The sequence below is a fragment of the Barbus barbus genome (assembly GCF_936440315.1).
Source record: "Barbus barbus genome assembly, chromosome: 27".
In the NCBI taxonomy this organism is placed as follows: domain Eukaryota; kingdom Metazoa; phylum Chordata; class Actinopteri; order Cypriniformes; family Cyprinidae; genus Barbus; species Barbus barbus.
Window position 1 is genome coordinate 16772836 of NC_136755.1, and position 11362 is coordinate 16784197.

Genomic DNA, 11362 nt, shown 5'->3' on the forward strand with positions numbered 1-11362 from the left:
ACTTGAAAAAATATTTATTCAGTATTGGTAACAATACATAAAAAAGCTCAACTGGCTCACAAATTCATGTTTTGGTGTAAATCACCATTCTTATTTGTAAAAAAAAACAATTAATAATATTAAATCCATTACAAAATTAAAAAATGTGCTTGTATCGAGAATTACTGAAGAAATAGTGAGGCTTAGAAGTGCAGTGGCAAAGGAAAGTGCCTACATGTAATATCTGCAAGAGGTCATGATGCTTAAAATGACTAGAAAAGCTCAGTCTAATTGTAAAACTTCAGTGTGTCAGTTTGTGTAAAGCTTTGCTTTAAGATAAAACTGGCATACTAATATTGTACATTATGTAACTCTGATTTCTGATTTTCTTTTTTGTCAGTTACATCTTTGACACATTTATTTTTGTCATGGCAATCAAAGGATGTGCACATTATAAAAAAACGTTTAAACAGACAAAGTCTCATAAAAGAGACAAATGTATTAATTCTGATTATTGCCAAAAATTTCATTGTTTGACATGACAGTGGACAGCATGCACATCTGTGCATTAAAAAAGAGAAAGATCTTGTTTTTCTCAGTTTCTTTGTTATTCAGTCTCCTCAAATCACCTCATCTGAGTCTCAACCTGAACAAATACCCACAAAAGAATCTGTCATTTAGTTTAGCCCTATTTCACATTCATGTTCCATTCCATTGATCCAGTCTATGAGACCTCTGACCTCTGTGCGCCTGTTTTGCTGTGACAAAGAACAGCGAACAATGTGTCTTTTCATTTACAGCTTGCAAGCCGTGTGTTGTCATGGTTCGTCATGGATCCAACGTTGTTTTTGCTTTAGCTCTGTGAGTGCATGAGCATGTGTGTGTCTGTCTGTACTGGATGTCCAGATGTCTTTCGCTTAGGTTATCTGTCCATCTGCTCATCTTCTTCCTGGACTTCTAGAATAATTGGAGAAACAGAAAGCTACCGAGTCTAAAATATTAAAAGATGTTATCGCTTGTTTATTGGTTAGATATATATCTCATGATGAGTGCAGTTGTATTGGGTGGAGAGCAGAGAGCACATAAAGCAATGTACTGCAACTTAATGAGTGTCAAGAAGTCTAATCATTTTAGTCATTTCAAATCACAGTACATTGTTCCTGTTACACCACCAATGTTTGAGTGTCCTCTGCAGGCTGCAAAGAGAATCACACAACTGTTCACCACTATTTCAGCAGTCCATTCAAATAAATTCATTCACAATCATGATATTCTATCTCACACATTTTTCTACACTTAAAATAATTTTTTATATCATACATTTAATTTTAGGGATGCACAATACACTTTTTAATCAGTTTATTTATTTTTGGTTTCCGTCAACAATTTTCAGCGCGTTTACATACAAATACGCCACAAAGGTAAGTAGGTTTTTTTAATAGTACCCACATGAAATAATACTATAGTAATTTATAGTAAATACTATAGTGTTTTTGAACCATACTATAGTAATGTATTTGAATTAATTTGTTGTGGTAATTCTATAGTTGCTGTGGTAATATAACAACTAGCTATAGTAGGCTAATATAAACAAAATTAATTTACCCAATACTGTACTAAGTTTTCTACAACTATGGGTAGGCCTATATTATACTACAGTTTAGTGTAGTAAAAACTGAATTATACTACAATTTAATTTATTACAGTTAATCAGTTCACTATAGTTAATACTACAGTATGCTGTAGCATTCATTAGCAAAGTGTTGTAATACTATAATATCTACACTATAAAACACGTTACTATAGTATGGTTCAAAAAACACTATAGATATTATAATGTTTAGGATGACTTCCTAAACATAATTGCTTCCTCTATTGTTGTGAAGACTTTTTTTTAAAACTCAAACACAACAAATAGCAGAATTTTAAATAGGAATATGTATTGTTGCCTTCATCAGGTTGTGAGGCATTTTAGCATACAAATCTTTTTAGCTTGTAGAGTTGGCCTGATACTTTTATTGTAGACATATTGGCTAATATCAGTCATTTATCAATATGGGCCAGAATTTCAGTATGAGTGCATCCCTGATTAATTGATTCCATAAATGAATTTACTGAATTGAAATGAACACTGCATGGTGACTTTTATATTAGATTCAGATTTAATTTTACTTACCTGTTCAGATTGTGTAACAGGGTCCTGTAATGTGCAGCGTGTCTGCTATAGTAGTCTGAGCAGCGGATGAACCATCAGAACCAAAGTAAGAAGGGACCATAGAGGCGTTGACTGAGATGCCTAAAATAATAATAATAATAAAAAGGTATTGCGTAAATATTCTGCTGCTGAACAAGCTTGAGATTTTTTAGATGCTTGTGGTTGACGCTTGTGAAAGATTCAAGTATAAAAAAAAATATTCTATTTAATGTTTTAAAGGGATAGTCTACACAAAAATAAGAGAATATTTTGAAGAATTTTTGTGAAAATCAGTAGGAACCGAAACCATTGGTTTACCAACATTCTTTAAAAAGACTTCTTTTTCACAGAAGAAAGAAATTCATACACAGTTGGAACAACATGAGGGTGAGTAAATGAATTTTCATTTTTGGGTGGACTATCCTTTTAATGTACATTATTTGAGTGTGAGCTGGATAACACTTTTGTAATGCTTCCTGTTTGGTAGTATAGCCTACTTCTTATCTTCTTATATGACTTTAACAACATTTTGATTTTTGCTTCTCTTATGTACTTCCAACAATCTAGTTTGTACATTTGATACTTGTTGACACATTAATTAGTTCAAATGGATCATGCGCTTTTGTGTTTTATAGTTCTCTCCACTATGTGGAGCAGTGTGACAGTTTTTTTTGTTGTTTTTTTCCATTGTGTGTATAAAGCAGATGTTCCAAATGAAATGCATTTGCATTCTCACAGGAATTCAAATGACTTTATATAATTAGAAGCTTGTTTAATTAAAAGCGCATGCTTAAATAGGTTGAGTGTGGCACCGCTGGGACTGTCGTTCCCTCCGCATTTCCTCTATTTGTCTTCCTTTAATGCAGAACAAAGCCATTGTTTAACTTCCCAACACATGAGGATAAGCAGATGGAGCTTTCAAAAGGATTCACGTTTTTAAAATAATTGGGACACCTGTTTACATTCATGTTCACTCCCAGTTTGCCGCGTCAGCAGGTCTGTAGTGTCTCATCAGACACACACCATGGCTAATCTAATAAAAAATGACATTTCACCTTGCAGAGTTTTATTGCACTCATTAAACATGAATATTATCTACTCCACTGATATTTTCACAGCATACAGTGCTGGCATTAAATATAGAGATGGTATTTAATTTCTAATTGCCGCATAGCATAAATGTGTTTTATGGAAACGATGTGTTCTTGAAATAGTCCAGATATTTTAAAAGTTCAGCAACTCAGGATTTCACAACGTTTGTTTCTTTTCCTGGGGTGTAAGAACAGGTCAGTGACATATTTCTCAAATTTGTCACAGAAGATAACACTCCTCTATTACTGAGCATATTTATCATTTGTTTGTCATTTTGTGAATACAGGGTTTAAGATGCTGAACATCTGACCTCAGCGTTTCGAAGTCCTGTGTGGAGGAGATCTGTCCACCCACAAAAATGGTAAAGTAAGCCAGCCCCCTTTCATAATCTCATCCCAAAGACACAAGGCCTTTGTTTCTCAGGAAAGACGAACCACATTACTCAGGACTGTATTGGCTGACTCATGTGAGTGTTTTGTGTATTCAGCATATTGTAATGCATCAAGAAGTATAACAGAAGTGCTTCAAGGAATACCTGATCCGTATCAAAGATTGTTGGCTCGGTAGGCTTCTCTTCATGCACACCTCCAACTGATTCTGTCTCAATTTCTCTTCCCATTAAAAACTTCTCTAGTTCTTCACTGCTGGCATTGCCTAGTGATACAGATACAGTGGGTCATAAAAAAGAGCAATGGTTAAGCTTCATGCAAATAAATATACACATACGCTACTGTACTGTTCAAAGATTTGAGATTAGTTTGATTTATTTTTTAATGTATTTAAATTAAGTCTGTCTCTGCATTTATTTGATCAATCCAGTAAAAAAAGTAATATTGTGAAATATTATTAACTTTTATTTGTTTTAATATATTTTAAAATGTAATTTATTGTATCCTTGCTGAATAAATGTATGACTTTCGTAATGTATTTTCATACAAATAAAAAAACTGTACAAAATATGAAATCTATTTACAAAAGACATCATGTTTACAATATGATATATTGATCATCACTGATGATGATCAGTATATATTGATATGATCTTCAATTCAGTCCTATAGTTATATATTGAGACTTTTCTTGTCTTTTCTTTTGTCATTTATTTACTAATTTTAAGGGGGATGGGGGGCACATTTAAGGATTCATTAAAAATGTGAAAATGTAAAACCTACTGAAGAACGAATACTCGAATGTTGAATTGTAGTCGTACTCCGGGGTTTGAGTAGAATCGTAGTCAAAATTATATTGGTCATCCTCGACACCTGCGTGGACAAAATAGATTGGATTTAGCTATTATTTATGAAAAACGTCAAATTTTACATGGAAAGCAATGCGGAGGTCAGTTTCTGGACAGATCAATCAACATGTCTGTCCTTCTGATGATCTTACATTCACATCAGTCAGTCAGTGACTGTCAATGCTTGTTAGCCATCAATTATGACTTTTGTTTCATTTCACAAATACAATTAATGCTTTGAACATTATCTGGCCATCTTTACTGCATCACAGCTCAGCACCTCACTGAACCATAGAGGACATTGTTTCCCATTGAAAAGAAGCAGTGTCAGTAACTTGAGATCTTTGTATTGCTTCTCACATACTATTGGCATTTGTCTGTTATGTGAGACTATTCACCATGACATTTCTTTCTTCCGAAGCATCCTGTCTTTTCCTGATATATGTGATACTGTGAGATTACTAGAGACTGAGATGTTGATGAATGAAGAGTCAGCAGTAACATCTGTGAAGCTGGTTCTGTCAGGCTCAAGAGGTCAGGAAGTCATTTGGTTAACAGATTTGATAACTTACTACTAGTGTGACTCACCATTTACAGTTTGAGTCTGTAAGAATTTTTACAAGAAGTTTTTGAAAGACGTCTCTCATGCAAGCTGTATTTTTTTAATGAAAAATACAGTAAAACAATAAAATTGTGAAATATTATTAAAACAAAAAAATATATTTATTTTAAAATGTAATTTATTAATTTGATGGCAAAGCCGAATTTTCAGCAGTTATTACTCCAGTGTCACATGATCCTTCAGAAATCAGTAATGTGCTGATCTGGTGCTCAAAAAAAACATTTCTTAATGTTGAAAACAGTTGTGCTGCTTAATATTTTTGTGGAAACTAATACATTTTTTAAGGATTTTTTGATTAAATAGAAAGTTTAAAAGATCAGCATGTTGTAATTTATAAATATCTTTACTGTCACTTCAAGTTAATGCATTCTTGGTGAGAACAAGTATTAAATTCTTTAATTTTCAAAGAAAGAAAGAAAGAAAAAATAAAAACTAAAAACACACTGACCCAACATCTTTGAACAGTTGTGTGTCATATACCAGATCTTTTCAAAGTGAAATTAGTAAGATCCAAAATGTGATTTATTCTTATTTGGGAATGCTTGAAAAAGGAAACCGTTCTTAATTCTGTAATAGGCAGACATGGAGCATCTGTTTCAGGATCATGGCACTATAAAAAACATCAGTCTCTTGATGATTATTCTTCAGGATCATACGGAAACCCTCTAAAAGTTTGAGTCTCTGTGTATTTATGGGACTTAATGCCCCTGGACACACAGGAGTCCCTTAAGTGCTGACCCTTCACAGAACTCAGTTTTAAAGTACAGAGGATGGGAACTGACCCGAGAATGTACTTCCTTAGGCTGAAAAAATAATCTCATAGGTTTTTCCTTTTACATGTTATTCATTTATACAGCTGTTTAGAAAAGACCAAGGTGATCAGTGTCAGTATTGTTTCTTCAGGGAATGGGAATGATATCCAGACTACACCTGGGAGTTGAGCTCAAGAAGCCCACCTCATATGCCTTAGGCTTATCTGGATTTGTCTGACTCCATTTACTTTGAACTTTTTAGGGAGGAAGGTAAATATCAGATGTCAGAGCAGAAAAACATAACAAATTTCCAGTTGTAAAAGCTATTTTGCATTGTCATTTACACCTACACACTGTATAAAGTGGTAACCTTCAATGTTTTCCCTAAGGAACTATTTCTGTCTGATCTAATCTTTAAATGTTGTATTCAGTGAGGTGAATACTCTGTTGACGCATCGTTACCCAACACTAGATATCTGTTCACTCAAAGGATAACTGAAGCCAGAAATACTTTCGCTAGTTTCATACAAAGCACCATATCAGTAATCTATGATAGTCCATTTCCACCACATAAGAAAAAAGTCATGCTTTGGTGATTTTTATGTCCTAATTTTGACTTCTTATTTCATAGGCATGACTTGTTTCTTTGAATTTATTTATTTATGTATTTATTTATTTAAAGTGGAAAAACCTGCTAGGTGTAGAAATTAATGCATTATAATGTATGATTAACATTTATTTTAAATGGTCAATCTCAGCTTTGTAATCATGGAGGTTATTTTAGATACAAAACACATTACATTATTTCTTAGAGGAGTGTGTTTGATTGACAGCATCATGGAACATAATATAAAGCTAAATGTTTTGCCACACATGACCAAGAAATGGCACTTGGCTTTTGGATTATGGATGTTTGCCAGTACCATTAGGACTCTAAACATTTTCTCAAACTTGCCTTGCTTTATCCTTACAATCATCCCTGAAGGAACAAGCAGTAAGAAGAAAGCCTTGAGTACTTCTTTCTTACCTGCATCATCCATAAGTTCTTCATGAACTTTTCAAACAAATCTTGATCAAACTAAAATGCAGTCATATTCCTTTGGAGACTGTCGTCTATGGGATACTAATTATCTGTAAGCATAATCTGTTCACTTTCTCTAGAGATTCGTGGGGAAACAAGGCTGAGTTAATACCTGGATCAACACCAATAAACGTGGTACCATAAACAGCATGAGGCTAAACACTTCTAGCTATCAGCAAGCGGGGTGTCTGGCCAGGTCTGTGGTGAGCATGCAATGTGCTGTTTATTTAAATGTTATCATCCCTAGAGTAAAGCAGTCACTGTCTATAAAGTTGCATCTGAATACTGCGAATGGAGTCCCATGCTACTCCACAACTCACAATATGGGTTCTTATCCAATCATTATCGTGCCCCTTAATCAGATAGCTTTGCCAAATAAAGAAACAAAAATAACAGTGTTGTGTTTTGTCTGCAGATTGACATGGTGGATTTTAGGATGAAGGTATTCACATGCCCCACTAAATGAGTTTTTCTTTCAAGTTCTCCTTTAGTGAGGAAAGTTAATGGAGCTGAGCTGTGAACCTATGGATCAAACATGTGGTTTTTGCAAGTTTTACCCCATTGTTCACCCCATTATATATGGTCTTTATCCCTTTCACTTATTATCCTTGTGTCGTTGCCACTGAGATATGAGCAAAATTCCAGAGTTTAGACATTCAACATACTGTGTGGCCTTTGTCCAAATTCATGTTCCCAGTATAGACTATAAAACCCAACCTGGTCACACCAATCAAACAGAGCAAACAAGCTGGAACACGAACACTAAAACATAGAGGACAGCAATGAAAGCTCGAAACAAACCTCAGAAACATTATTTAAACTAAGAGTATAGTGCTTTGAAGCTGAGATTGACATTTCGTAGCAGTCACTGACAAACATAGTTTGTTGTGAGGCATTGGGAAATTTAGTCAGGCGGAGCTTGACCCTTCAACTCCCACCAACCACCATCAGTCATTCAGAGCCCCCAAACTTGTGATTTCAAGATGTTATCCTAAAGAAATGTCAAAACAAGCATGAACCTAAAGTTACGAAAATATCCTTAAGGTAAAACTTCACTCCCATAATGATTTTGGCAAACCCTTATCGCTTCACCCAAACCCCAGGACAGGAGGTGGTGGATTCGGACCAACAGTAAAACCAAAAGCATACATGTTACTCATCTCATGACATCTGCTTTATTAATTCTCAGATTATCTTCTGTTTTCCAGTTATTCCTTCCTAAAATCACCAGACTCATTTGGACACATCCCCCAGCGCAGGCTGCCAAGTGCTGTCTTAACAACACATTTCAGCGTAAATATTCTGTGCACTGAAAGCAGACAACACATTAGTTCATTCCACTGGTGTTTACCAGGAATAATGTGGCTGTTTATAAAGTTTGACACTTTGTGTATAGTAGTTTGGGGGTAAATCTTTACTGTGAAGGTTTTATTCTCTGTAAGGATATCATTCAGTCTTCTACTCCTAATTATCACTTATTGTAGTCATGGATGTTCTGTCACTTCCTCAACACAAAAGAACAAATTCCTGCTTGTTTCTGTTGGTAGTCAATGAACAAAAAAAGAAGGAAGTCAGAGTTGTGAGTGTGCGTCGACAGAAAACAGCTGTGCAGGGAACACGGAGGGATTACTTTGCCCTCGTGATTGTTATGACCCCCTGGGGCCCGTCTGTCATGCCGAAGAGTTTGCACTGAATTGCACTGTCATACAACTCAATAAGGATGCATTTTTTTTTCAGCATTTTCCAAACTAAGTTATCTCCAACTGAGCTTCAAGAGCTAACTTTAGAGAAGAGGATTAGACTGATTTAACAAGTTCCATGCTGACTAATACTGTTTCTTCTTTTGTTCCTAGTCATTTTGCGCAATCCTTTTTTTTTTTTTTTTTTGACAAAATGCAAACATGTTTTGTGGTCTAGCAGTTTTCCTCTTCTGTCTTTAAAATCATTATTCATTTTTTTCCTCTTTTGTCTTTTAAATCACAATTTAACATTTAGACGTTTGCCTCATTTTCAGTGTACCTGCTGCAGATCTCTAACCTAGATTGAAAATGTAGAAGACACAAATTCTGAGAATGTAGAAGACACAAATCAAAACCACATTCTCAACACACACTTTTCCTGTCAGTGGATCTCTGCATGTTCAAACATTTTTTGTGTGTCAATACAATGGAAAAATGTGTAAGCTAATAAACCTTTTATCAAGCAAAATGCATTAGGTTAAACCAACAAAAATAAACAAACTATGCCCTTCTTTCTTTCTTTCTTTCTTTGGAACATAAAGGATAAGTTCTGAAAAATGTCTCAGTGGGTTTTTGTCAACACAGTGAAAATCAGTGGGGCCAGGTGTTCTTTTGGACCCCATTTACTTTCATTATATGAACAATTAAAATAGTTCGGACATTCTTTAAAATATCTTCTTTTGTGTTCCACAGAGGAAATACAGGTTTGGAGCAACACGAAGGTGAGTAAATGATCATTTTTGGGTGAAATATACCAAAAACAACGGCAAGCTCCCACTTTGTACAGTGTTCTCAGCCTCAAATACAATAACACATGCAAACATAGTTTCAAATGCAAATATTTTTTATAACATCCCCTAGGAGTATTTTTGGAACTTTATCTCACAGTAGATCTGTGCCTTATTCCAAACATTCACACATAGCAAGTTCCCCCATTAAAGTCATAATCAGTCTCAGCCTCGCTCTCTCTCTCACACACACACACACACACACACACACTCACCCAAGCAGAGCGGCAGCAGTAGGAGAGCTCCTGCCAAACACACTGATATGATCACACAGCGGTGAGGTAGTCTTGCCATGTCGCTCTAAGCGTGTTGATGTGTGTATGTGCAGCCTCCACGCTGTGCCTCTGAATGACTGCAGCATGTGAGTGAGTGTGAAGAGAGGAAACCGCCAGGAGAAGGGGTGGGAGGAAGGAATAGGAGGGGGTGGGAACTCCAAAGTTTTAGATGCCTCATTAATCTGTTAACTAGAGCACCGCCTTTAAACAATACTACTGTCTCAACCCCGAAAGTGGATTTGCACCATAGCTGTCATAATTCTCATTAATTTAAGAAGATTATTTGTAGTAATATTACTTTTTTTATTGACAGGCAGTGAGATGAAAAGACTCAGCCGAGGTTGGGATGTAGGTCACAGATCCCACAGAAGGGTCAGTGAAGTTGTTCGTAGGTCAGCAGATCTAAATGTCATCCAGGCAGCTGTGTGACTCTGGTGTTGTATCTGCTGTTTGTCAACTGATCTTGAATAGTGATAAACTTGGATGCCTGCTGTGCAGCTAATGGTTCGGAAAGGATGTTCCAAGATCAGTTAACAAAGGCATTTAATGTGTCACCCTAGCAAGAAACTTCAGAAAAGTCATACAAAACATTGCATGTTAGGTATTATCATAGTTTTATAGACATGATTTCATAATAATATGATGATGTGTATCATGGTACCACTTCACAGCAAGGTTTTCAAACCTTTTAATGCCAAAGACCCCTAAATCTGACATAGCTCCAAACCAGCCTTTGTAAACAAGCTAAAGAAAAACATCTAAGAAAAAAGAGATTATAATAGTCCTTATTCTAATATATCTTTTAATATTTAAATGTTTATTTATAATAGTTTAATGTATAAAATATTTATTTTTTTAATAAAGCATTAATTAAACATTTTAATTCATTTTTACCATTATTATTTTAAATAATATTACATTTTTTTGCTTAAAAATTCACAAACTATGTGCATGTTCTCCTTTTATTTCTTACTGTAAAAATACATTTTGTACTTTTCTTTTCTCTTAAATTTTCCTCCTGCAGCCACTTGGATGTCCTTGGACAACAGCTTGAAAACTTCTGCCCTAAAGTACAGTTAAAATACTATGGTATACCATTATGGTCATCATTCTAAATCAAAGTAACATGGTATTACAATCTGATACTGTTGCTGCATCGGTGTGAGAATTTGAACTCTCACTTGAAACTCGCAGTCAAGGGCACAGAGACGTTTAAACTCACACACAGTTGTTTTCGTTTTACTTAAAGATGTTCTAGTGTCAAATATCTTTTTTTAAAAAGCCTGAATATCTTTGCATGCGGGTCCCACTGTATGAAAAACCCACTGCTATGCCAAGTGCCAGATGTTTTTCATTTCTGCATTGAGGAGGCAGGGGGCTTTGATCTGTCCATCCTTTCTACTCAGCAGGGGCTTGAGGAGAGGCTCAAGGTACATAAGAGTGGACTTCAGTAGCAGGAGCAGAGAGAGAGCGCAGGGGGTATTTGTTAGTGATGTACGTAAATGAGCGAATATTCTTGGCCTTTCAGTCTTTCTTTCCTGTTTTGCAGCACTGATGGGGTCTGTTCCCCAGTCATTGCTCTGAGTCAGCCAGACTTGGCTCT

At 35.4% G+C, this 11362-nt stretch overlaps 1 protein-coding gene across 2 annotated transcripts; it reads right to left on the reverse strand.

Annotated features, from left to right (window-relative positions):
• LOC306847157 (uncharacterized protein) lies at nucleotides 1-9857 on the reverse strand. 2 transcript variants are annotated; one of them, XM_079380959.1, is made up of 5 exons: nucleotides 9700-9857; nucleotides 4438-4527; nucleotides 3801-3919; nucleotides 2156-2275; nucleotides 1-936 (listed from the first exon to the last, which is right to left on the reverse strand). In XM_079380959.1, the coding sequence occupies exons 1-4, from the start codon at nucleotides 9776-9778 to the stop codon at nucleotides 2201-2203; spliced, it is 363 nt and encodes a 120-aa protein (XP_079237085.1). In that variant the 5' UTR covers nucleotides 9779-9857; the 3' UTR covers nucleotides 1-936; nucleotides 2156-2200. The 2 variants fall into 2 exon arrangements, with proteins under 2 accessions (XP_079237085.1, XP_079237086.1); XM_079380960.1 differs by having other exon boundaries at nucleotides 1-961.
• Between the last annotated feature and the right edge of the window lie 1505 nt (nucleotides 9858-11362).